Raw genomic sequence first — 26,197 nt, 5'->3', positions numbered from 1 at the left:
CCGCAACTTTCCTTTTAATGGATAACTTCAAACCTCCAAGAGCGGCTCTCCTTTTCTTGATGTTTTCAATTCCCATCTACAGCTGTAGCCCTCTGGGCAAGGTTTTCCTATAGCCGTAGCCAAATGAAACCGAGAGATTTGAATTGAAAAATCCAGTCAGCTAGGTGGGGGAGCTGTGCCATCTCAACCCATTTCCCACTATTGGAAAATGGTATGCACAGAATTAAGTGCATCTGTGCAAACTGCTTTTTTTCTAAGCTGCCAGACTCTGGGATTTCAAAGACAAAAGAAAATGTGATCTGGAGAGCAACTGCACATAGGCCAAAATCTTCTGTACTCTATTGCGGCTGGGGTTTGCTGGTGCCGCTGAAAGTAGAGTTTTGGCTGAAACACCAAAATTTCCTTTTTCGCTCGAAGTAGGTCCTGGCCCAGATGAGATCAGAGCTGTAACTTTTTGAATTGTGGATTTACAATCATTCCTCGGTTATTTCCTCTTTCCGTAGCGCCTAGACTGCAGTCTCATATGTTTGTAAAATTCACTCTTGCATAAAAGTCAACTCCATGATTTTGTCTGAAAGGTTTTCCATGTTCCACATGTAAAAGTTGACCTTACTGTCCCAGGATCATAGAATTTCTGCATGGAAAATCTGCAGTCACTTCAAAAACCTCATTATTTATCAAAACAGCTACACAAACTATAATTGTTCCAGTTCGTACTTGCCAATTAAGACGGGAAGAATGTTGATTGATTTTTGCCGGTCAAAGCTAACAGACCAGAGAAGAATAATAAACAATGCAGCTAGGCACCAACTTCCAGAGAAAACTTTAAATAGACAATTAACAGCTGGGGTGAATCCATAGAATCCCTGCAGTGCAGAAAGAGGCCATTCAGCCCATCAAGTCTGCACCGACCCACTGAAAGAGCATCCTACCTCGGCCCATTCCCCTGTCCTATCCCCGCACATTGATCACAGCCAATCCACCTAACTTGCACATCTTTGAACTGTGGGAGGAAACCCATGCAGAACGTGTAAACTCCAGTCACCCAAGGCCGGAATTCAACCCACGTCTCCGGCACTGAGGTGGCAGTGCAATCAATGTGCTGTAGCAATTCCCCCATCACTCTGGATTCTTTTGAGAGCAAGCATTAAGTGTGGTAGGCATATGTGTTTTAGTTGAAAGTAAGCCTCTGAAACATTACCCGTGTAAAAGTCAACCCCTTAATGTTTTATTAAAAACTGGGTCTCATAAATTTGACATTACTGCACATCAAAAGTGGCCCAGAATGATTCAACTCTAATAAATGATTGCGTCTGGTTCAATTTATCCATTATAAATATAACCAGTACCAAGAAGCAACCTTGAGACTTGATAAAGATTTATTTATGTTTGAACAAATTCTATATTTAACTTAATGTTTTAATTTCGTGATTTTTGGATTCTCAATCATTCCTCCGTTGTTTCTTTTTCTAGAAGACTCCCACCCTGAATGAGAACGGTGTATGCCAACTATTTATATTTGAAAAGAAATGCAAGCTCCAGGTGTAAATAAAGGCGTGGTTATTTACGACAATGTTACACTTAAATTAAAATGGAACCTGTAGGCAAATTGTAGAAGCAATTCTATGTTTTGGACATTTAAATTAAGCCTACAGAACCAGGCAGTAGTAATTTTCTTTTTAATTACTGCAATATTTATAATTCAAATATCGATGTATTATGAGAATAAATTGGAGGAAATTATTAACTTCGGGGTCTGAGTAAACTGGCATTCTTGACAGCATTCAATCAGTAAATACTTGGGATAAAATTAATAATAGCTTATTGTCACAAGTAGGCTTCAATGAAGTTAGTGAAAAGCCCCTAGTCGCCACATTCCAGCACCTGTTCGGGAAGGCTGGTATGGGAATTGAACCTGTGCTGCTGGCATTGTTCTGCATTACATGCCAGCTATTTAGCCCAGTGTGCTAAACCAGCCCCTATTCTCCATTTCCATTTGGGAAAAGTTGTGTTGACGCTGGGACTGAATTGCGTGCGGTTTGTGGAGCAATTCAGGACATACTCATGGGCCAGCACTCTGCCCACATGAATCTGGAGCAATTCTCATTCCCGCTGGCATCGGATTCACTGGGGCCGGAATTGGTGCTGGAGATCTCGACAGTCTGCAGCTGTTTATAAGCACTCCACTCCGCACTCACTCTCATTCCAGCCAAGAAGATAGCTCAGATGAAACCTGCCCCGCGTTTCATTAACACTTCAGCTCGATCGAATGTTGGATGCCGTGGAGGAGAGGTCAGGCACGCTCTTCCCCATGGTGAGCAGGAGGCTCCAGTCCACAATCAACTGGGCCCTGGCCGAGGCGGCCAGTGCTGCCAGCATCACCAGGCGGACCGGCACATATTGTGGGAAGATAACGGACCTCCTTAGGGCAACTCGGGTGAGTCATCCCCTCTGTTCCCCTGGCATCACTCCTGTCCTTCACTCCTCGCATCTCACACCCACTCTCATAGAGGCCAATCAAAACCCACCTGCCCGCATCTGCCTCACATCCCCTGCACCAAATCCCAACTCCAAATGTAATTCTTAATTTCAGAGTCCAGTCTTTCAAAAATGCATGACTGTGGCCAGTGTTTCCTGAAATAACTTTTATGACTTTTTTTGTTTGAAAAAGTACAATATAATTAGTGTACAGAATCACGTCATGGTAACAGAACTCGCACAAAATAAGATATTTCAGTGCATATGCAAAATGGAATATTGTGTGATGCCAAATTTGTTAGGAAGGGCAGCATTGGCTTGTATTGCAATTTTTGGCATTGCTTTTTTGAATTGAAGACACAAGGACAGTACAACAAGCATTTAAACTCCTTTCCCCTTAATCTGATATATATATGTTTATTTTTAAAACTTTAGGGTAGCAATACATTAAATAAAAATGGTTATCAATAACTCACTGCATATGGCTAGAGGTAGGATAGTAACATTATTGTAAAATGTATGTGATTGACAGCCATCCTGATGTAAATGTAAACAGATTTCCAAATAGGAAAATTCATTAATTCAAAGACAGAAGAGGATCATAATTAGGTTTTTGGGGACTCCATAATCATGAATATTGTATAATTGTTGTAAAATGCAATATTAAAAATGAAGATCACATACAGAAGACTGTTCTATGGATTATTACTTGGCACTGTACGAGCATTATCCTGAATTGGAGATTAGCAAAATTACTGCAGGGTTGCCACTGTGGGCTCAGCAACCTTCTGACCCTCACAGCGACTAGCACAAATTTTTTAAAATGCAGAGTCTAGCTCTTAATTGACTCAAGTTAATTAATAAATTAAAGAACACAAAGGCTACCTTATTTGGGCGCCGGAATGTGGCGACTAGGGGCATTTCACAGTAACTTCATTGAAGCCTACTTGTGCCAATAAGCAATTATTATTATTATTTTAATCTAATAGTTTCCGGGTAATTATCGCAGTAAATACTGTGGAACGGTCTCAAGACTCCAATTCTATTCAGAGACATTCACAGGGGAGTCTTAGGAAGCTGGGAAATAGCCATCGGAAGGCTAAACTTCCTGGGAATCTTCCATGTGGGTCAGCACATCAGGACTTCCACAGGGTCCTAACGCGCATCTTCATTCGTACATTCAGATTCAACGATCCTGAGACCGGAGGGTTTCGCCCAAGAATTCCATGTTAAAGAATTAAGGTAGAAGTGATAGTGTAATTCCCGCTGTTAAATTTGATGCAAGTAATTTCCAGATTTGTAATTTAGCTAACAAGGTATTTAAAAAAATTAATTGAAGGAATGCCCCCTTTGTACAGTAAATGACAACAGCGTTATTAAAGTATACACACCATAATTAGCAAATAAAGAATTCATCCATCTTTCACATCAGGTCTAAATACTCAACATGTTATGAGGTAAGTGCAATTTAGAGGATCATTAAGTGGCTATCTTTCACTCCCATTTATTAATCAAATTATCCGTTGCTTAATTTCTACTTGACATTTTGCCATTAATTTTAATTTTTGGCACCACATCCATTGCTTGCCTAATAGTTACCTAATATTCCACCAAAAAGAGATTATGTAAAAAAAAAATGAGTGTCCCCGACGTAATAAAAATTGTTTCTGGATGTTTGTGGAAATGTTGAGGAAAGTTAGATTTAATTCAAGTATATTTCTTCATTTAGATGATGTGAATTTGGAAAAAATCCACAACGTCATGAGGTGAACTGATCCCTCAGTGGAAAAACAATTCATCGCAGATTCTCCTAGTGTCGTCTGGGGATGTCACAGAATGACCTATAGTTCTTGCATCACTGAAGATTTCATAGTCGTTCCCACCCTGCAAAACAGTAGATTTGTGTTAACGGAAGAATCATAAATAATTTATTGTTAACATATCCCCACATGCTTGGCTGCTGGTGATATTTTACAGTGGGATCTTGAGAAACATTTGAACTGAAGGCACAGATGAACATACGGTTTGGAGCAAGAGTAGGCTAGGCCATTCGGCCCCAAAAGCCTGCTCTGCCATTCAGTAAGGTCATGGCTGATCTGATTGTGGCCTCAACTCCACTTTCTCCTACCCCCATAACCTTTGACCACCTTGCTGGTCATTGGAGGACAAAGGGAATGTCAATGTAAAGGAGTCAGGCAGGTTGCCCACCCAAGAGCATGGAGCCAACCCACACCTCACCTGCCTGCAGCTATAAAACTCCCCGATCCAGAAAGGGCACTCCAAAGATTGAACCCCCGAACCATCTCCCTTGAAGAAGGTATGAAAAATTGGGCCGCCTGGCTGCCTATGCCAAATGTTTTACGGTGTGAGTGGCGTATTATCAGGGCTGATTGGCTCAAAAACAAGCCTCATTGATTCCTGAAAACCTGTTTGAAGATGCTGGATCGGCAGCCTGTTTCAATATAGGGGTGGGAAGGTGGTGGGCTGTAAACACGCCCTATTTTGCATGCCCCCATCCCTGCTAGAAATGGACCAGCTGGAGGCATGTAAAATGCAGCTGTAAGTTTGTGTGCTACTGAACACCCATATTATCTGGAGGCAGTGGCGCTGACTGCCAGTTTCCTCAACTCCAGTGTAAAGTGAGTACAGGGATCAGGGCCAGGGTTGGAAAAGGTCGGCCCCGAGACTGAATGCCAGATGAGCCCTGGGTCATGTTTACATATGTTTAATGTGAGCTGCAGGTGGCTGATGTGTGTGCCCAATTAGCTTGTGGACAAAGACTATTAGAATGTTAAGCCACTGTTCCAGCAGGAGTAGTCCAACATATGTTGTGGGGTTGTGGAGGGTGGCAACAAGCACTTTTTAATGTGGACCTGAAGAGCGCAAGCACGTTCCTTGTGCCTCCATGATTAAAAGCTACAAACAGAGTTTATAGAAGCACGCAGTGTTTGATGGTGGGTAGCAAGAGGTTACTCAAATTACTGCTGTATTTTTCTTAAATGCATCTGGTTCTTTCCAAAAGCAGTGTGGTAAAAGACCATCGGATCCTTTATTTACGTATACGAAGGATTTAATATCTATTTCATGTGGTGGTTCGAGATGTGGGCGGCTTGGTAGCACAGTGGATAGCACTGTTGCTTCACAGCTCCAGGGTCCCGGGTTCGATTCCCGGCTTGGCTGACTGTGTGGAGTCTGCATGTTCTCCCAGTGTCTGCGTGGGTTTCCTCCGGGTGCTCCTGTTTCTCTTTCTCTCTCTTCCTTCCCCCCCCCCCCCCCCCCCCCCCCCAAACAACAAGTCCCGAACGACGTGCCGTTAAATGAATTGGATATTCTGAATGCTCCCTCTATGTACCCGAACAGGCACCGGAATGTGGCGACTGGGGGTTTTCACAGTAACTTCATTACAGTGTTACAATAAAGATTATTATTATTAGATGCTTCTTATGCCTATATCAATATGGTTTGACTAATGTGTGCATCGACATCAACTGATAAATAGGAGAATGTGGTGCAACATCATCACATTTCAGGGCCTAAATTTCAAAAATCAATCTTGTTGGATCATAAATATAACCAGGTAAGTAAAGAGATCATTAAACTGTGATGAATGTACGAAATTGTTATATTTTATATTTGTTGCAGTAGCATTATTAAAAATCCTGGTTAAGATACATGTAGATAGTATGTCTGCTAAAGCTGTTATTAAGGTGTCATGATCCTTGATTTTGCTGGGGGAGTGTTCTGCTGATAACATTTGAGAAGCATTTACTTGTTTACAGATAGCTCGCCATTGGAATATTGTTTTGGTCTGGAGGTCCCTGGAGTGTAGATAATTTCTGAGATATTGTATTTGGTCCTGGTTAAACAGATCATAGGACATCTTGTGGGAGGTGACAGAAAAATGCCTTATGCTTTGGGTACAGATGATGTAATTAAGGGGAGCCAGGCCTATGTGTAGTTGCAGTTTACCATAAAACTTTAGTCTGACAAGGTGTTTTTCAGTTTGCTCCCGAGAGGTATTCTCTCCAAAGATCCAGCATTGAGAAAAGCAAGTAAAAAAACTGGTTGTTAACTTTATTCATGTGTGGTATTTGAAATATGTTGGTTTGCAATGAATATATTCATTGGAATATAGCGGCAAGTTTAAGAAGTTAAAGTTTCTTCTTTCAGTGTTGTAACCGTTGACTGTAAAGCTATTTCTCTGTTGTTAATGTGGTTAATTGTGTTTAAATTAAAGTTTGTTTTGACATAAAAGATGGCTATTGGTCAGTGTTATTACTCCTGGGATCCTGTAGCATTTCCTCAGTTTTACAAATTGCAAATAGTTGGGTTCTCAATCGGGATCCAAACAAAACGCATCCTCAGCTCCAAAGCCATTAAATTTGGGGCAGGGGATGGGTTGGCTCCATGCTCTTGGGTGGGCAACCTGCCTGACTCTCCTGCGCCAGATCCCCCCCCCCCCCCCCCCCGTCTCCTCAAGGGCTGTTCATCCTGCCACCAATAAGAGGGCTCAGAGATCTGAATGAGTAACATTCTGCATACTGAATTACTGGTTTGTTGCCATGGGCTGCTGCTGATTTCATACATCTTAAAGGTGGGATAAAAAACGTGGGATAACACATGCAATAAAGTTTCGAGAGGGCAAAACAATGTTCCTTCCATGCTTGGTTGTCCCGTTTGCTGTTGGAAGTGTGTGTGCTGTATGACTTCAGATACATCCACTTTACACTGGTTTTATACTAAATATTTACATCACTGAATATTCAAGTGAACAGACTCATGATACCTGCATGTAGTCCTCTCAACAGCCTATTATCACAGCAGTGGCCTAATTCACTTTTTAAAAATCCTCTTAACTTTTATGAAATCAGCTTGTTTGCTATCAAAGCTAAATTCAAGCTGTTTAAAGGTTTCTACTAAAAGTTTTGCAATGAGATTAAATATTTATGGAACCTTACATTAAAAGTATTGTGTGCAGGTTTGAGGTTTCCACATGTCTGCTGCAGTAGGTTGTTGATACTATAGAGTATCATATACCCTACAATGCAGGAGGCTGCCATTTGACCCATCAAGTCTGCACTGACCCACCGCAACAGCACCCTACCTAGGCCCACTCCCTCACCCATCCCTGCAATCATACCTAACCTTTTCTACACTAAGGGGCAATTTCGCATGGCCAATCCATCTAACCTGAACATCTTGGATTGTGGGAGGAAACAGGAGCACCTGAGGAAACCCAGGCAGACACGGGGAGAATGTGCAAATTCCAGTCACCTAAGGCTGAAATTGAACCAGGGTCCCTGCGCTGTGAGGCAGCAGTGCTAGCCAGTGTGCCACCCTTCAAAATACCTCCAAACAATAAAAGTTATTCATCTTGTTTTATTTCAAAATAAAGCAGCATCATTTTAGCTTCAAGGAGACCAATTGTTCGTGATTCTTCCTTTCTGTGTTATGGCGTGAATATTCAGAGGCAGAAGATGATTTCCCCACATGCTGCAGAGTTTTAACTTACAGTGTGTGTTCTTTAACCCTTTGGTTCCCTGCCTGAAAACCAGTAGGAGCAAGAAATATCTCTGGCAGGTGGGGGTATGATTTTATTTTTGGGGTGGGGGGTTGTTATTTTTGTGGGGGTGGCGGGGGAGGGGAGGAGGAGGACACAAGAGGATGCACTCTGGCACCATCCTGACCCACAAATGCTTAACTTGTCCTTGAAGCTGACCTTATCTTGCCGGGGAGGTCCTGCTGCCCAACTGTAAAACCTGTAAAGGTTAAAACAGGATGGCAGCCAAAACAAAATATTTAAGCTACCCATCCACCTCCGGAGAGTGTATCTGCCATCAGCCCCTTGCCACACCTTCGTAAGTAAAACTTAAAATTGGCAGGTTGGGGGACAGAGTTTATAATTTTAAAATTTTCAGCCCGACACAAGCATCTACTTGTGCTCAGATTTCCACCACGTGTTTACTCACTGGTGAGGTTTTATCACCAAAGAAATGGATGGTTTTGTAGTTATCACTTTCGAGGAGTCCCAGACAGTATCGCTTATCCCACCCTTCAGGAAACACATCAAAGCTGATCTGTCCACCTAGGAGAGAGATGAAAACAAAACAGGTTGGAAATGACATTATATATTTCCCCTCACAAAGCATTATTGGTGATAAATTCTGAAACCCTGGTGCCTTAATAAAGTAAAAATAAATAATATAAGCAATGTAGACTTGTATTAGTATATTTAAGGGTTCAGTACATATCCACTGGGAATTTCTTCAGGTGTTCTCTGAATTAGTCACCACAACTTCACCCAGGAAACTGACTGCTACGTAAATAGAGTTTGGCCAATCTTCTGAAATTACGATAGCTAATTGGTGAACCCCAGAGGAAATTCCTGGTGACCTTCTTAATGTTGCGGTGAAGCTAAGGTTGATGTGTAAACTGGGCTGTTGCTGGTTCAAATCAATCTGTAGACCCTTAGTACCTGGTGATTTGAGACCAAAAATGCGGAGCACAGGTTAAATAGGTTGGATTACAAAATACAAATGAGAGCAAATTACAACAGAGTGCATTTGAATAAATGCACCTCATGAAAGCATAAAATGACTTCAATAATGCAGTTTCAATTTATTATTTCAGGTGTCACTCTCATTGTTTCTGGAGAGTACCATAAGGTGCAGATTGTAAAAACTAACAGTAAATCTGCCCTCACTGCAATTGCTATTCATATAGTGCACCGATCACAATAATCTCTAAATGGTCAATATACATCAGTTAAATATATATCTAACTGCAGAAAGTCACTGATCTGCAACTTTGCCAAAGATGCAAAACAAATAATCCATAAAACAAATTGCTGTAGAAGAATCAAAAACGTTTTCAGTTTTTGTTTCATAGGGCTTTATTCTTAGAATAAATTTTCCTCCACGGTCTCATTGCTATGGCATTGGGAAAAAATAAAATTAATTTACCTATGGAAAAAGTGAGGAACCTCCCTGCAAATTCTCTTCGTAAATCGGCGACAAAATTTTCTCTGATTTTTTCTTTCTGTTGTAAAACAAAGCACAATTGTAGCACATTTCAAAATATTTGTTCACTCTGCAAGTTCAGTAGGATCAACTGAAATTTTCCATAGGTGCTGGTGAATTGGATCAGGACAGATTTCATGTCACCTGCACTGGCCGTTTTGGGGAGTGCTTTTTTTAAACTCCAAAATTTGCTCAGCTTGACATTTTTTACGCAAGAAAATTAAATGCACAAACTGATATCTGCAGTTATTTCAATATAAAGCATTGACTGACCATTTCCAAATGTCACGGGACACGAGGATTGGAGCCTTGATCAGAATTATCATTCCATTGGTAAAGGACAGGGTAGGAGCTAAACCAGCAAATCGAAAATTCATACCAGTTATGCAGCTTGACAAATATTAAAAATAGCTGCAGTTTCTATTCAGATAATACCCTTAATTTTAACTTGTTCGAATTTGATTTAGAACATTCAGTTTTATCAATGAACAGAAAATGCGTGCCAACATGAGGAGCAGCATCCCAGTATGTCCACATACTGTGGCAGGTGGGTGACAGCATGCTAGTTGTTGCCAACAATTTCACAATTCAGCGATCTGACCTTTGGAGTAGCTAAGCAAGGAAATGTGCATCCTCTTATGGGAGGAGAAATGATAGCAAAAGAAAATATAAACAATCTTCCACCATCGAAGTACAGCACAGCAGTGAGGCATGGAAAGATTGTGGTAACTGCAAAATACGACAAGAAAATGGCTGGGGAGATTAAAAAGAAAAGGAATATTGGGAAATTATCATAATCTAAACGTTAATCTCTTGTAAGGTTGGTTTCATTGGCAATCCTGACAAAGCTGGCAGTCATTTTAGGATAATATAAAATGCATGATTTATTTGTGCTAATTTAAAATAAAAGATCTGATTGCGATTATTAATCTAACTTGCAAAAATACCTTATTTAATACGCAAAGCAGTGTTTCCTGTATCCTGAATAAACCCATTTTGTTTGGCCAGTAACGTGTAAATAAAGGAAGTTTTGAATAAATAGACATACATCAGCTTATTTGAGGCACTATGGCCTGAATGTTTTGGATGGCAGGGTTCGTTCCTCAAATGAATATCAATTGGCTGTAGGTGGAACTTCTCTGCTCATTTGGGAGGAAGTCCTGACTTAGACAACGAATGATCAATCCAATTGTTTGGCAGCTCTCTAGCATCTGCAGTGGCAACAGCTGCAGTGGACACATGGGGCAGTTCAGGAAGAAGCCTGAGCCAAAGTCCCAGAACCTGACAGCAAGGTAAGTTTTAAGGGGCCCAGGGCAGAGAAGGTCAGGGTCGACGGTGTGAGGAAGGTCCAGCAGACCTGAAGGGAAGAGGGCACCCAAAGTCAGAAGGGACTTCTGATGAAAGTGCCCCCCTCCTCCACACCCTTCCCATAACAGCCTCCCCGAACAGGCGCTGGAATGTGGCGACTAGGGGCTTTTCACAGTAACTTCATTTGAAGCCTACTTGTGACAATAAGCGATTTTCATTTTTTTTTTTTCACAACCCTTCCTGCCTGAGATCCAAGTCCATTCATTTTTAAGCTTCCCTCACTCCAGGCAAATCTTGCTAGCCTACAAATTGAGGCTGGGTGAGAAATGACCGTCAAGTGGATGACCACTTAAAGGCCTCAAATGGGGCAATGGTGGGCATCAGGTTGGATGGGAACCCAGAGAGAATCCTGTTCCTTCAATTTCACGCTCCCCTTCCCCCTCCCCCACAAATACCCTGTTCCAGCAAGGTTGGGGGGGGGGGGGGGGGAAAGAGGAGGAGGAAAGAGTGTAAATTCAAGCCCACGTCTAACTGTATGTATTTTTCAAGTGCATTAATTGTCTATTTTCTATTTGTCCAACGCCAGTAGAAATATAATACCTGATTAAAATGGTTGCTCTGTTTCTACCTCAATATAATGTATTAATGAGTCAATATTTTTTTAAAGATCTCACCAAGCATGTCTCCTGTGCAAAAAGAACATTGCGGACCCTATATGGAGTTGCTCATCTGTGTTCTATAGTATTGTTATATTTATTGTTGGAGTTTTCATTTTTCATATGTAAATAAATATTGTTTTCGTCCTTCATACTCGAGAGCTCAATATTGACTTATTTGAAGAGTGCGCTGGAAGTGTGTGCTATGCATCAGCAACCAATATTTACAGTCGAGCTGGGGAACGGAAGTTAAATGGGACAGAGATGCAAGTGATTGGGCAAAACTATGTTGTGTAGCTTAAATGTTTGGGAGTGTGAGGGTATCCAATCTGGATCTGAGAAAGATAAATTGGAATATTTTCTTAACGGTGAAGACTTCTCGAACTGAGAAGATCAAAGGAATTTAGATGTCCATTTGCACAAATCACTAAAATCCAGTGTAGAGGTATAAAATGTTGAATCAAAAGGACTCTTGGAATGTTGGTGATATTTCAATGGGGTTGGAATTCAAACGCGCAGATATAATTTTTTTTCCATGCCGGTGCTAGAGGAAATATTGAACTCAAGAGGCTATGGATGGGAGCTGAAATTTCCAATATTAAAATCGATATAGGCAATGGTGAAAGATATGCGGATCACAAATGGGAAAAGAGAGTTGAAGTACAGATTAGCCATAATTTAACTGAATGGTAGGATCGGCCCAAGGGGTTAATTGGCTATTCCTGTTGCTTTTTACAAATATGGTAATTGGTCAGCAGCTCCAGGACAGCAGATTATTGGAAAGGTACAGTGACTCGATCACAGAAAAGGTAAATTTACAGGAGCTACTGCAAAAAGAAATGGTTGTTTAAACCTCCACAAAATTACAAAGCAATGGTTAAATATTCAGTTTCTCTGAAGTTTACCAACCCTAGGTTTGGACCAGGAGAAAATCCTCTTCTACAACCTAATTATTTAATAAACGATTCCCAATGCTTGCTACAATGCTTATGAGTATTACTGATACACTGAAGGAACTGCACCATAACTTTTAAAGCTGAAATACAATAGTGCTGCAGTACCAATTTTAGCTGATGCTTTAAGAAACTTACAATATGCAGAGAGGAAAACTATTATATTGAAATCGGAGTCCAAACAGTGCGCACTTTCAGTGCAGATCTACAGCACCACCATGTGACCATAATTGGATAATATATTTATATTACAGTTATGAACATTTTAGGCTAGCACAAAATCACACGATAAATAGTGAGCTCTGAATGGCCTACTTTTGTTTCTAGAGCTATTTGACCGACCTTAGTTCATCCACCCGGAAAGATGCTACAGTTCTCCTTTCATAATATCCAAAACAGCTTCATCTCCACTACAGTGGTCAGAATTCTATTCCATATATTTATACTCTTCTGTGACATTCCTATCCGCAGATCTAACTAGCTTTTAACAGTGTGAATATCTGCTGCCTTGACCTATCATGGTTTGATTTGAAGTCGTATTCTGCATTAACATTTTTCTTTGTTTTATATGACTTGATATATCTTTGTATAATGCTACAAGATCACTGCTTAATCATTACATTTAAAGGCTGCAAAACCCATGTTTCTCCAATCTTTCCTCATAACTTAGTCTTTTTACATCAGGGTATTCTCTCATCCACCTCAGAACTTGAATATCTCCCTCCCACTTTAGTCACCAGAATAGAATATATCACTCGGGTGTGGTCCGTTCAGAACACATTACAGTTTGCGCATGACTTACCTCAATTATACTAGCAATATAGTTCTGCATTCTATCTTGTGCAGATAATGGCACTTCTGTTGATTCAACATTTTGAATAAATAATTTTGTAGCTAATGAGCTGACTCTTCAAATTTCAAATGTAATTTCTAGTTTGGCACGAAAAAATTGGGTGACATGGTGGCCTAGTGGTTAGCACTGCTGCCTCACGGCACCAAGGATCCAGCTTCGCATCCCAGCCCTGGGTCACTATCCGTGTGGAGTTTGCACTTTCTCCCCATGTCTGCATGGGTTTCCTCCCACAGTCCAAAGATGTGCAGGTTAGGCGGATTGGCCATGCTAAATTGCCCCATAGTGTCCAAAAGGTTAGATGGGGTTATAAGGTGGAGGCGTGGGCTTACGTAGGGTGCTCCTACTGAGGGTCAGTGCAGACTCGATGGGCTGAAAGGTCTCATTCTGTCCTGTAAATTCTATGAAATAAAGGATCTGGAAGATAATGTGAAAAAAATGCAAGAAACTGTTCAGAGGTGAGAGAAGAAAAAGTGCAAAGGTGAGTAACTGTAGATAGCCAGTGTACCAGTGATTCTGAAATGAGGACCAATAGCTTTCAATGTAGAAAGTAACCTGAAGAATTTTTTTTTTTTTAAAACTCTTGCTACCATGGTGTATAATAATAATAATAATCATTTATCGTCACAAGTAGGCTTCAATTAAGTTACTGTGCAAAGCCCGTCACCACATTCCGGTGCCTGTTCGGGGAGGCCGGTACGGAAATTGAACCCGCGCTGCTGTCCTTGTTCCGCATTACAAGCTGGCTGTTTGGCCCACTGTGCTAAACCAGAAATTTGCAAGATAAAAAGGCACATTAAACATCTCTCGAATACATCTAAATAGCTAGCATCCAACTACATTCTGAACAAGTGTTTAGTCTACTTGCTTGGTAGATTAATATCTATCACCTTTCAAATAATGAAGAATCACCAAAACATGCGCTAATGTTCGTGGTGCCTTCCTCATAACTAGCCCAATTAAAATCAGCCAAACCAGTGAGAACTGGAGATGGAAGTTGGATAATTCCACTAACAGTAAAGTCTAAAAAGGCTGGGAACCCGCTCTCTTGGAAAAAAGTATTTAAAATTGTACTGGGGTTTGATAGGATAGATGCAAGAAAGATGTTTTCAATTGTGTTGGGAAATCCCAACACTAGAAGATCATAAATATGGTAGTCACTAATCCATTAGTTATTACACAATTTCAATACCCTACTTTGAAATCTTTTATTAAAACTTAATAGATAACGCAGTGAAATCCAGATGCATAATCAAAATCTGGTGTGTGATCACAATCAAAACTCAAGGGTTGGATCAGTCTTGAACAGATAATATGCAATTTTGGGGAATTATTCAAGTTGAGCAAGGACTGGGATAATGTTAAATGAGACTTTGTGTAGAGTAGAATGGAGATATGCAGCATTTTTGAGTATTTAAAGTTTGAGGATAGTGGAGAGGAGGCTAACCAAAACAAGTTTTAAGGTGAAGCAGGCATGAGAGAAAGTTTCAAATGTAGATCAGTTAATGTGGAAGAGGGGCAATCCTGGTTCCTGCTGGGACAATCGAAGTACAACCTGAGACAATGGTTACGATAGGCAACAGAGATGGTGGCAGAGGTATAGTCTTTCGAACAATTACTGAAGACAATGGCTTCAGTATTCCGAATATACAATTGGGAGGCATTACATCTCATCCAAGACTTCATGCCAGACAGCAGACTGACAGAGCAGACATTGAATGTTTCAAGAGATTTGGTCCATCTCAACACTTGGAGAAGTTTATCACCACTTAAGCAGGTCAGTTGGGGATAAGCAATACAAACAATCTTGCTAGTGTCATCCACGTCTCAAGAACTAACTGAAAAAGATAGTTAATAGAATTATTACAGTTAATGTGGAAACTAAACCAATGCTTTTAGATATATTTGCTGAGGGGCGGCACATAGTCTAGAAGAACAAAGAACAAAGAAAAGTACAGCACAGGAACAGGCCCTTCTGCCCTCCATGCCCGTGCCGACCATGCTGCCCGACTAAACTACAATCTTCTACACTTCCTGGGTCCATACCCCTCTATTCCCATCCTATTCATGTATTTGTCAAGATGCCCCTTAAATGTCACTATCGTCCCTGCTTCCACCACCTCCTCCGGCAGCGAGTTCCAGGCATCCACTACAAGAGACCAAGGATGGCTTTCTTAGGGGACCCCAAAGGTACTTCTGGAAGGAAACTCATTGCTACAAATATTCTGGTTATGACAGTGGAGTGGAAATAGAGGGGGGAATAATGCACCATGGTTACAGTCACAGCATCTCATTTATGTCTTTCGTTAGAGGCAATTTGGTGTTGTGGAAAGAGCAGAAACCCAATTGAAGCAGAGAGTTGATGAGAAAGGCAGAGGTATAAAAGAAAACAACATGATCGAAGATCTTGGAGAGGAAAGAGTGGTTAGAGGTGGGGCTGTGAGGAAGAAAAAGAGTCTGAGCAGTGGTTTTGAATAGAGATGGGTGATGCAGGAAGAAAATAAACCATTTACAACGTCAACTAGCATGGGGAGGCTGGGGGGGGGGCACAAATGAAAGTTGGATGATGAAGGCTTTACTGGGAATGGGACTGAGAGAGCAGAAGGCCGGTCTCATACATAGGGATGAGCTTTAGGAAGGCATGGATGGAGATGGTGGGAAAACTAGAGATGCAAAGCTTTGGCCTACAGTAAAAAGGGAACCTGTAACAGAAACCACACTATCTCAATTATAATATACTAAGGACAGTGATTTCCGCCAAATACTTTAGGATAGGATAGGAGGTCTGCGAGTAGATTTCAAGTGACCCATCAAAACTCACCACCTTGTCAAAAAGGGCAAAAATGACCACAAATTAAAAAACTAAACTGAATGATGAAGTACTGATTGCAGGCCTCTTTCAACTGAAATAAATCTCTGTAAACCGGTAACGAGTTTTTAGAGCAGCAGTTTAGATAATCAAGTATGAAAAAATTATGGAGGAGAAACAGATTATAGACAATTGGGAATATCCTAGAGATATACATATGTTAATGTATAGTCAAGGAAATTGATGGGGACAGATAGCCGAATACATAGAAGACATTATTAAACAACAACAAAGGTTTAATTGATCAGTCCCTGAAAAGCCAGGAGAGGCAGATACCATCCAGCAGTACCAGAAAGCAGACAGGACAGTTTCCAGCCACCAAGCCTGAAGGCCAAGTTTATAGCAAACAAGCTTATAAGTCTTGGAGCCAAGGCAGTGCAGAAAACCTTCTTAACAGCAGCTTTAAAATATCTTCGCTGGATCAGGAAAAGGACAGTGCACAGATTTGAGCCTCATCCCTGTATTGTGTGGTAACTGTAGCTGTTTATTCAATTTAAAATTAAAATAAGTAAATAATCTTTATTGTCACAAGTAGGCTTACATTAACACTGCGATGAAGTTACTGTGAAATGACCCTAGTCCCCACATTTCGACGCCCGTTCGGGTACACGGAGGGAGAATTCAGAATTCTCAGTTGGTATGGGAATTGAACCCGTGCTGCTGGCCTTGTTCTGCATCACAAGCCAGCTGTCTAGCCTACTGAGCTAAACCAGCCCCTCATTTGGATGTTGTTTGGGGGACAGAGGAAGTCTTTTAGTGTTCAGTTATCGTAGGTATACCTTTTCTTGGATTGCTACCTTCCCATGGTAGCGAGGCATGAATGTTTTGTTAATCTCAAGAGCAATGCTGTTGGGAGTCTTACACTCCTGGCAATGTCACCCATGACGGTAAAGTCGGAGGGAAGGAACCAGAGGAAGCACAATCCAAAACAAGGCCTCAAGGGCAGTTCAGGCAAAAGATACTCGTATGGTATCAACGGCTGCAATGGCAATGAAAGCTGGAGCAGTAAGGAGATCCAGAGCCAGAGGTTACCATGTCACTGGAACTGGATCTACCCCATGCTGAGGATCGTGTGTATGCTGATGTGCAAGGGCATACCAATAAAAGCGGTCTGCACCAGACATCTACCTAGAGGAAACCAGCACGCCCCCCCCCCACCCCACACATAGACAAGCCCTGCGGCGAGAGGGGACGGGAACAGGACCAGGAGAACTGGAAGTCCCTATCTTCAGACTGGCACCCAGGTGGTGGAGTTTGATTCAGTCATCTCAGTCTTGAAATAGAAACAGGAGAGCGTTTTGACACATTGCTTCAGGAATCCACTCTGCTCACCTGGCATGGAAAAGGTGCCCTAAAAATAGTCTGTTCAGTCTCCAACCTGGTTGGAATCCAGCAGACTCATCAACCTAGTGTGGAAATTAAGGCTAAACTGAATTTTGGAACCTGGAATGTATGAACCCTCATGGATAATGTGCAAAACAATCAATCGGAACGGAGAACTGCCCTTGTTGTCTGTGAACCCAGGCACTTCAACATCAATATCACTGCCCTGCAAGAGACCCAAAGAGCAGGTGAAGATCACACCTTCTTCTGGAGGAAAAAAACTGGAGAATCAGCCCAGAACCAATGGAATTGGTTTCGCCATCAAGAATAAAATTGTCAACCCTCTGTCTACAACTTGTCAAGAACCAGCATGCAGCGGTCATGAGTGCCTATCCCCCAACACATGATGCCAACAATGAGTCCAAAGAAGGCTTCTTCCCGGCTTATTAATTTTATGGGGACCTTTAAACTCCCTGCCTTATGACAGCTATTGTCGTTAAAAAAAAAGAGACACGTCTCCTTCACTCCTTTTCTTTTACACTTCTCGATTGGAGCAGAGGACCTGCTTCACCTTCTGAATCTTGCCTGCCCGAGTCAGGAAGGTCAGGTGAGACAAGCACTTTCGAATTTTAAGCACAGATAAGTCGATACGGAGTGGCAATCACCAGATTGCCCCTCTGAGGAAATTATGGCCCATTAATGTTTGTTTAATTGTACAACTAATTTCAAAAAGAAAAATACTTTTGATAAACTATGAAGTGGGGCTGGCGGGGAGGGGGTGTTCTGTTGCAAAATGGTTGAAAATCTTTGCTTCAGGAGGTAAAGTGGTAGCCAAGAAAATACCTTAAGCTGAAATGCCAGTTTAGCCTATATTTAGCACAACACATCACCTTGGTAAAGGAGTTGAAGCCAGTGCCAGAAATGGCTGGCTAGAGGTTTGCCAAACATCTGATTGTCACTATAATACCTGCTAGAACTCATTTAAAAAAAATAAAAAATGGTATTTTGGTGGCTAGCCCTTCAACTAATGCCCTCTTTGACCAGCAATCAGCTATTTGGCAGTAAGCATGCACTGATGTCTATTTCAGATGTTGTTTAAAGAGATGTTCAGTGCTGCTAAAGCTGTGAAGAGGAGCACAGAATCATATTGCGACACCCTCTTGGGAAACTTTTGTCATGACTTAACCAGCTATACTATTCCAGAAATTCTCTGAGGGCTTCACCTAAAAATAATAAATGGCATGTTACTGGTACACCTTACAGGAGTGACCAGGAGAAAGTGAGTGCTTGGAAATCGACATCTTGCTTGGGGTCTGCCTCGGTCAGATGAAGAACAGGAAGCCAAGAAAAGCAGCACCAGCTACTGCAGTAGATAGGAACAGGAGGATCAGGTGGTACCCTTTCCCCCCCTGAGATACTTCCTCTGGAAGTCTTCCACAAAGACCTCCAGTACCGCATCTAAGAACCTATGCACTCTCCCCAAGCCATCAGGCAAATTCAAATTATGGTAATAAGCAATCAGGACAAGAATTGTGTGTTAAATTCGGATATTCAAACAGGTGCATCTCGAGGACAGCACGGTGGCACAGTGGCTAGCACTGCTGCCCCACAGCGCCAGGGACCTGGATTTGATTCATACCTTTGCTGACTGTGTGGAGTTTGCATGCTTTCCCCATGTCTGCTCCGGTATCCTCCAGGTGCTCGGATTTCTCCCACAGGACACAAGACGTGCAGGTTAGATGGATTAGCCATGCTAAATTACACCTTAGTGTTAAAAGATGTTAGGTTATGGGGTTGTGGAACAAGGCAAAGGCCTAGGTAGGGTGCTTTTCCTTCCACACTGTAGGGATTCTATGAATAGCACTGCACCCTTTTTGTGCCTTTTTTCACCATTTGGCCAAAATAAACCTTGAAGCGTCTGATTAGAAATTCAATCTGAAGATTAATTGGTGTCCTCAAACCTGTTTCCTCCAACTTCATCAGGTCATCCAAGAGTTATATGTTTTTTCTAATGAACTCACTTTGTCAAGTTCAAAGAATTCAATACGTTCTTCTTGGCTGCAATTTCTCCCGATTGGACTGATGTTCAGCATTCCATTACGGAACTCAATAAAGGTGCCTCTGTGAAAGATACAAATCTTTGGACAGTCACTAATCATCACTAATATTTAAACTATTGTAAAGTTAGCACTGTAAAATAACTTCAGTACAAATTATCAGTCCATCTATAATGAGGTGCTTTAACAAACGTTAACATATTGAATACATTTTTAAAATTATGACTTCTATTTTCCTAAATATTGGTGTATTGGGCGGTACGGTAGCATAGGGGTTAGCACTGTTGCTTCACAGCGCCAGAGTCCCTGGTTCGATTCCTGGCCTGTGCGGAATCTGCATGGGTTTCCTCCAGGTACTCCGGTTTCTTCCCACAAGTGCTGAAAGACACGCTGTTAGATAATTATGGAGATTCTGAATTCTCCCTCCATGTACCCGAACAGGTGCCGGAATGTGGTGACTCGGGGATTTTCACAGTAACTTCATTGCGGTGTTAATGTAAGCCTACTTGTGACAATAAAGATTATTATTACAAAGTTATTCCACCAAATAGTCTAAAAGGCCAACTACCACATGCAAGCCAACATTGGAATGTCCAGATTCAGAAGTTAAAATGTACAGTTGTGGCATGGTGTCAGGGGGAGAATTAAAGTTATTGGAGCACTGGGGCAGGAGTTAACTAAAGGGGCTGTGGGGAAAGGTTTAAATCAATATGGGATTGAATAGGGTAGAGCAATAGAGCTGCTTGGAACAAAGAGTATTCATAATAAGAAACTTAAATTGTTAAACAGGACAAAATAATAAAAATGGGCCAGGGTGCAGGAACACGAATGAGGAAAAATTCCCAACAAGGGAATCCAAACCAAAATTCACCAACTTTAAGAATCAAAATGAAAGAATTCAATTATCAAAATAGAAAGTAGTGACATACAATCAGCAACAGAAGCAGAATTGGCACTAGGTCAGGATTAGCAATTAAACATTCCAGATTACAACATGCTAAAGGAGGATATGGGGCAGTTGACACAGCAGCTAGAACAAAGAATTACAGAGAGAAGTTATCCTAAAAGTATTAATTTGTATTGAATTGAAGAATAGCAAATAATTTGTTGCACCAGTGGGAGTAATTATAGATTACCAATGAAGAAATCAAGAATACTATTTGTAGAGATGTATTAACAAAAAATATAATGCATGGGGACTTGAAGTATTCCAGTGAGAGAAAAATACTTGAGAAAGTGAAAGCATTTTGCAGTGTGTTTTATGCCTGTCTTCTCAGTCTCGCTACTCCAACAAGGAAGGAAACAATATTTCAGCTGGTTGCAGATAATAAAGTTAACAGGTAATCAAAATTAGGAGAACATTTGGAAAGCAGTAGCCACAATATATTCTTGCTCAGAATATTCTACGATAATAGTTATAATCATTACAAGATAACTGGAACACGATTTATTATAGTAAGTTAAAAAGTAAATATTCACAGTTTAAATGCAAATAAATATTTGCAACTAGGACTGTAGATCTAAAATTGGAAATATTTAGATAAGAGACAGTAAAGGTACAATTCAGTTGGGAAAAATTGTGCATTGCTGGTTTGACATTTTCTGGATGCAGAGAGATTAGACTGAATTTCAAACTTAGAAAAGATTTTTAGCACTTAAAGGGTGTTGCATTAAAAAAACAGAGCAAATACATAAAAAGCTAAAGGGGAGAATAGAAAGGTTAAAGCATGAATGTAAATTAGCACAAAAGAGGAATAAAAGCACTATTGCTCGGCACTGCAGATAAAATGGCAAGCTTGACAGTGTGGAATTATCACTCAGATTTTGCACATTAGTATTAAGCTAAGCGGTGTAGCCACTTAAATTGGCCAACTCCCGATTTAAAATGGCGAACGGCAAAGACTGATGGGAAAGTCAGCCAACAAGACAGAAACCGGCAGGTGCAGGTTTGCTGTGTATTAAAACTCTGCAAGAGGCCAGACAACATCGACCAGCGACCATCACCATAACAATGTAGCAGCCATCTGCATACTGATGAGCAATCCCCGGGAACAATAAGTAACATTTGGGACACACAAAGCAAAGCCAGACTCCCCGGCGCCAGCAGGAGCCAACACAAAGGAGGTGAACGAGCACCTCAAGACCGCCCATCGATCAGGGAACCGCTCCAGTATTGGAGAAATCGAACCAAGCGATTGGGACAAAGTCCAATCACTTGGGACCAGGTACAGGGTTCGCCCCGAAAGGCAGGAAGCCCCTGGAGACTATAAGAGTTAAGCCCCAAGTTCAAATCGCTCTCTTCACCTCTTCGTCCTGCCCGGGTCACCCAGCAACACGAACCAACATTGACCGTGACCGGTGCAGTGACCACCGAACAAAGTAAGTCTTAATTCAATGCTCGCTACGAGATAGGCGCTCCTAGCTACCAATCCGTACCAACTTCGAATCCCGCAGACTCAGAACCCGAACGAAAGGCCATTTGTTCCCCATACCTGGTGGGCCAGTCCGAAGTTAAGTATAGACCTGTTAGTTGTAGAAGTAGATTAGACATAGAATTTGTGCATGAGCAGCGATTACTGTATATAATAAATGTGCTTTGATTTGAATCTTACTAATCGGTGTATTGGGTCATTGATCATTACTCGGACTTGAACCTCGTGGCGGTATCATAAAGATACCTGGCGACTCGAGAGCAAAGGTAATAAAACAGAGCAATTGAACCTACGGAAAGTTAGCAACAGCGGTACAAATGAATTTATTTTTAAAAAAAGATCAATTTAACGCTCATGTCTGAAGATCCTTGGATAAGAAAGAACAGATGATCTGACTATAACCTACCAAACTTCTTAGCAAAAGAAAAAGAATGTTTCAGAAGGCTGGACCCTGTCAAATAAAACTTCCTTCTTTAAGAAAAAAAAAGTTGTTACCTTTTTTTAGGCAGCTTAATCTTGGCCATATAATTTAGACAGTAGTTGATCAAGTCCTGCAGTACTTCCTCACCAACACAGCTCTGGATACTCTAAAAATAATGGCATGTAAAACAAAACTGCTCGTGAAATACATTTGAGATTATGTACAATTACAATGGGCTGTATTTTAAACACTGGTGCTGGGGGTGGAGACCTGGTAGTGCAGTGTGTTGGTCAGTTGCTTTTTAACCCACCAACTACACTACCCTATTACTTTGTAATTGAAAATATGGAAAGATATGTAATTTGAAACATGGTAATACCTGATTTAAGAAACATGAGAGAATATAGGGAAAAATCCCACGAAGGGTTAACAGCAGCTACCAGGAGAGGATTGTAAAATGCAGATAGCCTTGGTGAAACAGGCTTAGCAAACAAAACAGTAGATCGGTTTCACACCTTCATTGAAGTTAAGTAAGCAGCTGGAAAGGAAAGGATGAGGTTCCGTTGAATTAGGTGACAATTCTAGGTGTGAAATTCTGCTAACAGCGGGTGAATATGGGAATATGGAGACAACATATCTACGAGAACACAAATTAGACCCAAATCAAAGTCAAAATTATGAGCTGGGGATACAATTTGATAATAATAAAACTATAGAAATGACAGGAATCAAAAGTCACATCACCTTTGAAATCAAAGCATTTTTGAACATCACAAAGGAAACAATATAATCAGAGATCTATGAGATGAGGTCATGCTTAAAATGAATACTTAGTCGTGTAAGAAAAGTTCAGATTAAAGGTACCTTTTACAATCCAAGTGAAATAAAAGTTACTTTACAATGAAGTCATAAAAACTTAATAACTGTTAGAAAAATATATAAAACCCTGAGAAAGGGGCAGAGAAGGAACAAGAAGGAACACGAGAAGCAAGCAGAGTCAGCTTACAGTCAGCTCGGTCATGGGACAGAGCAAAGCAGCCGAGCCAAAACAGCTAATACGTCTAAGGAAGACCAGAATTTAAAGATGAAGCAGAGTCAGCCAGCAGAGCCAGCTCTCACAGCTCGGTACATGGGAAAGATAGAGTATAGCAACCGAGCAGAACAGCGAATACATCTGAGGAAGACCAAAAGAATTTAAAGAAGTGATTGTCAAGTTGGGCCTGAAGATCCCTTCAACCAACCAGAAGGATCCAGAAGCAAGATCTTTTTACCTTTCTGTAAAGGCAGTGATTGCATCTTTTAAAAGAAAAAATATAATAATAAAATAACTTTAAAAGTTTTAACCTGAAAAAATGGTTAACACAAAGCCTACTTTACTTACTTAGCAACGCAGGACCCAGGATATCGATGCTACTAAGTGGTAAGTAGGTAAAATTCTTCTGCGAAGGTATGGGTTATACCGGGGGATAACTTGAAAACATAGTTTGACCTGAATAGCACCCACCTAAGCCTGCATAGGAGTCAGGGAGTGAAAATCCCTGTTCACCATTTAGAATATCGACCCTTTCTGGTATAGGGGGAATTCTAAGAATAGTGGTGAGTCTTTAACTTCAGCTTCTGGGTTTTTAGACCAATTAAGGTAAGTAGCAGTGACAGGAACCCATGAGTCAATTTCAACTTCAGAATTTAAAGCAACATTGCAAACATGAAACGAGATGTATATTGGAGTCGGGAGCACTATCAAATCCATAGAATCCCTACAGTGCAGGGGATGGCATTTCGACTCATCAAGACTGCACCAACCCTCTGAAAGAGCACTCTACCTAGATCACTCGCCCATCCTATCCCTGTAACCGCACCTTTGGACAGTGGGAGGAAACTGGAGCACCTGGAAGAAATCCATGCAGATATGGGGAGAACGTACAAACTTCACAGTCACCCAAGACCAGAATTGAAACCGGGTCCTTGGCGCTGTGAAGCAGCAATGCTAACCACTGTGCCACCGTGTGCCTGGTAGAATGGAGTACAAATCCACCTTGTTTTAGTGATGCCTCCCTGTTGGTGATGCCTGGGGCTGTAAAGGTCTCACAGAAAGATACACTTCCCACTGACTGCTGGAAAAAATACTGGTGAAACAAAGAAGTTGATGTTGGAGGTTGCTCAGCAGGAATGTGATTCCACACTCGTGAATTCAATGCAGTAAGTGGTTTTGTGACCCAAGTTGGGCTGGAAAAGTGAGTTCAGTGGCATATTCAACTGCATACTAATATATTATCTCAATCCTTTTACTCTGCCTTCTCAACCTTACTCCAGTACATCAGCCCACACATCAACTTGCCTTGTAGGTGCACCAATCCCTCTCCGTCTACGCATTTCCTCACACTCGGGCCTGTTCACTCACCATTAACCTTCATCCTTATGCAATATCATACTTCTTCATATTCATTCTCAACAAATGCACAGAACACAAGTGGGAGGTATAGAACAAGAAGTGGGGCGCCATTCTCCGACCCCCCGCCGGGTCGGAGAATGGCCGTTGGCCGCCGTGAATCCCGCCCCCGCCGAAGTCTCCGGTACTGGAGATTGGGCGGGGGCGGGAATCGGGCCGTGCCGGTTGGCGGGACCCCCCGTTCAATTCTCTGGCCCGGATGGGCCGAAGTCCCGCCCAGAAATTGCCTGTCCCGCCGGCGTAAATCAAACCTGGTATTTACCGGCGGGACCAGGCGGCGTGGGCGGGCTCCGGGGTCCTGGGGGGCGCAGGGCGATCTGACCCCGGGGGATGCCCCCACGGTGGCCTGGCCCACGATCGGGGCCCACCGATCCGCGGGCGGGCCTGTGGCGTGGGGGCACTCTTTCCCTTCCGCCTCCGCTACGGCCTCCACCATGACGGAGGCGGAAGAGACTCTCCCCACTGCGCATGCGCGGGAAACTTTCAGCGGCCGCTGACGCTCCCGCGCATGCGCCGCATTTCCGCGCCAGCTGGCGGGGAAACAAACGCCATTTCCGCCAGCTGGCGGGGCGGAAATCCCTCCGGCGTCGGCCTAGCCCCTCAATGTTGGGGCTAGGCCGCCAAAGATGCGGAGCATTCCGCACCTTTGGGCCGGCGCGATGCCCGTCTGATTGGCGCCAGTCGGCGGACATCGCGCCGTTGGGGGAGAATTTCGCCCGTGGTCTTTCATCCAACTCTCAACTGACAGCTGCTGAGGAGGCTGGACATTAGCGGAGTTTTAGCATGCTTAGCCACAGTAGGCTATCCAGCTACCTGGTAACATAATTCAATGGAAGGCAGCCACATGACATACAACACTCACTCATGTTGATATGACATCAGCAGCCAGTGATGTATGATCATGTGAATAATAGTCACTTGAAATATTCTTACTCTGACATTCTAATTCATGTGTTTAATCTCCCTCGGGGCCTCCAAGCATCCTGAGGTGGTAGTTCATGAGGACGACAACAACTCAGAGGAGGTCACTCCCTCTGAATGTGCAGTCATGGGACTCATGCAGAGCATACAATTACTCACATTTTAGTGGGACTGGCAAGGCAGATCGTGATTCACTTAATGTGCACGAGAGATGGTGGAGTCAAGAACAGCAGAGCATCTATACTGGAGGCTGTCTGGCACTCCAAGCTCTGTTCAACTGGACGCACCTGCTGTATCTCCAGGAACATTGACAAACAAAATACTTCTAGAGCAGCAGCAAGGAATGAGAGATTTGCTGGCAGGTTTTCCAGATGCACTGCAACACAGTTGCAGAGAGTTCGAAGATGTCCCAGGCATGAATAATGTAATATGGCAGGCCTTTGCAATTATGTCTTTCTCCA

The 26,197-nt window shown here is 42.1% G+C and overlaps 1 protein-coding gene across 1 annotated transcript in view; it reads right to left on the bottom strand.

The window, feature by feature from the left end:
• Window positions 1-2,879: 2,879 nt before the first annotated feature.
• The window catches only part of pmm2 (phosphomannomutase 2), a 30,597-nt gene continuing 7,279 nt past the window's right edge, over window positions 2,880-26,197 (bottom strand). The window contains exons 4-8 of the mRNA XM_072481281.1: window positions 22,441-22,532; window positions 19,478-19,577; window positions 9,441-9,516; window positions 8,448-8,563; window positions 2,880-4,362 (exon numbers count right to left, since the gene is read on the bottom strand). Coding sequence (XP_072337382.1) covers window positions 4,258-4,362; window positions 8,448-8,563; window positions 9,441-9,516; window positions 19,478-19,577; window positions 22,441-22,532 — 489 coding nt within the window. The 3' untranslated portion in view covers window positions 2,880-4,257. The remainder of the gene's footprint in view (window positions 4,363-8,447; window positions 8,564-9,440; window positions 9,517-19,477; window positions 19,578-22,440; window positions 22,533-26,197) is intronic.

Source organism: Scyliorhinus torazame, chromosome 17 (genome assembly GCF_047496885.1).
Source record: "Scyliorhinus torazame isolate Kashiwa2021f chromosome 17, sScyTor2.1, whole genome shotgun sequence".
In the NCBI taxonomy this organism is placed as follows: domain Eukaryota; kingdom Metazoa; phylum Chordata; class Chondrichthyes; order Carcharhiniformes; family Scyliorhinidae; genus Scyliorhinus; species Scyliorhinus torazame.
Note: the sequence above shows the minus strand (reverse complement) of the source record. Positions and strands in the feature narration are given on the sequence as shown.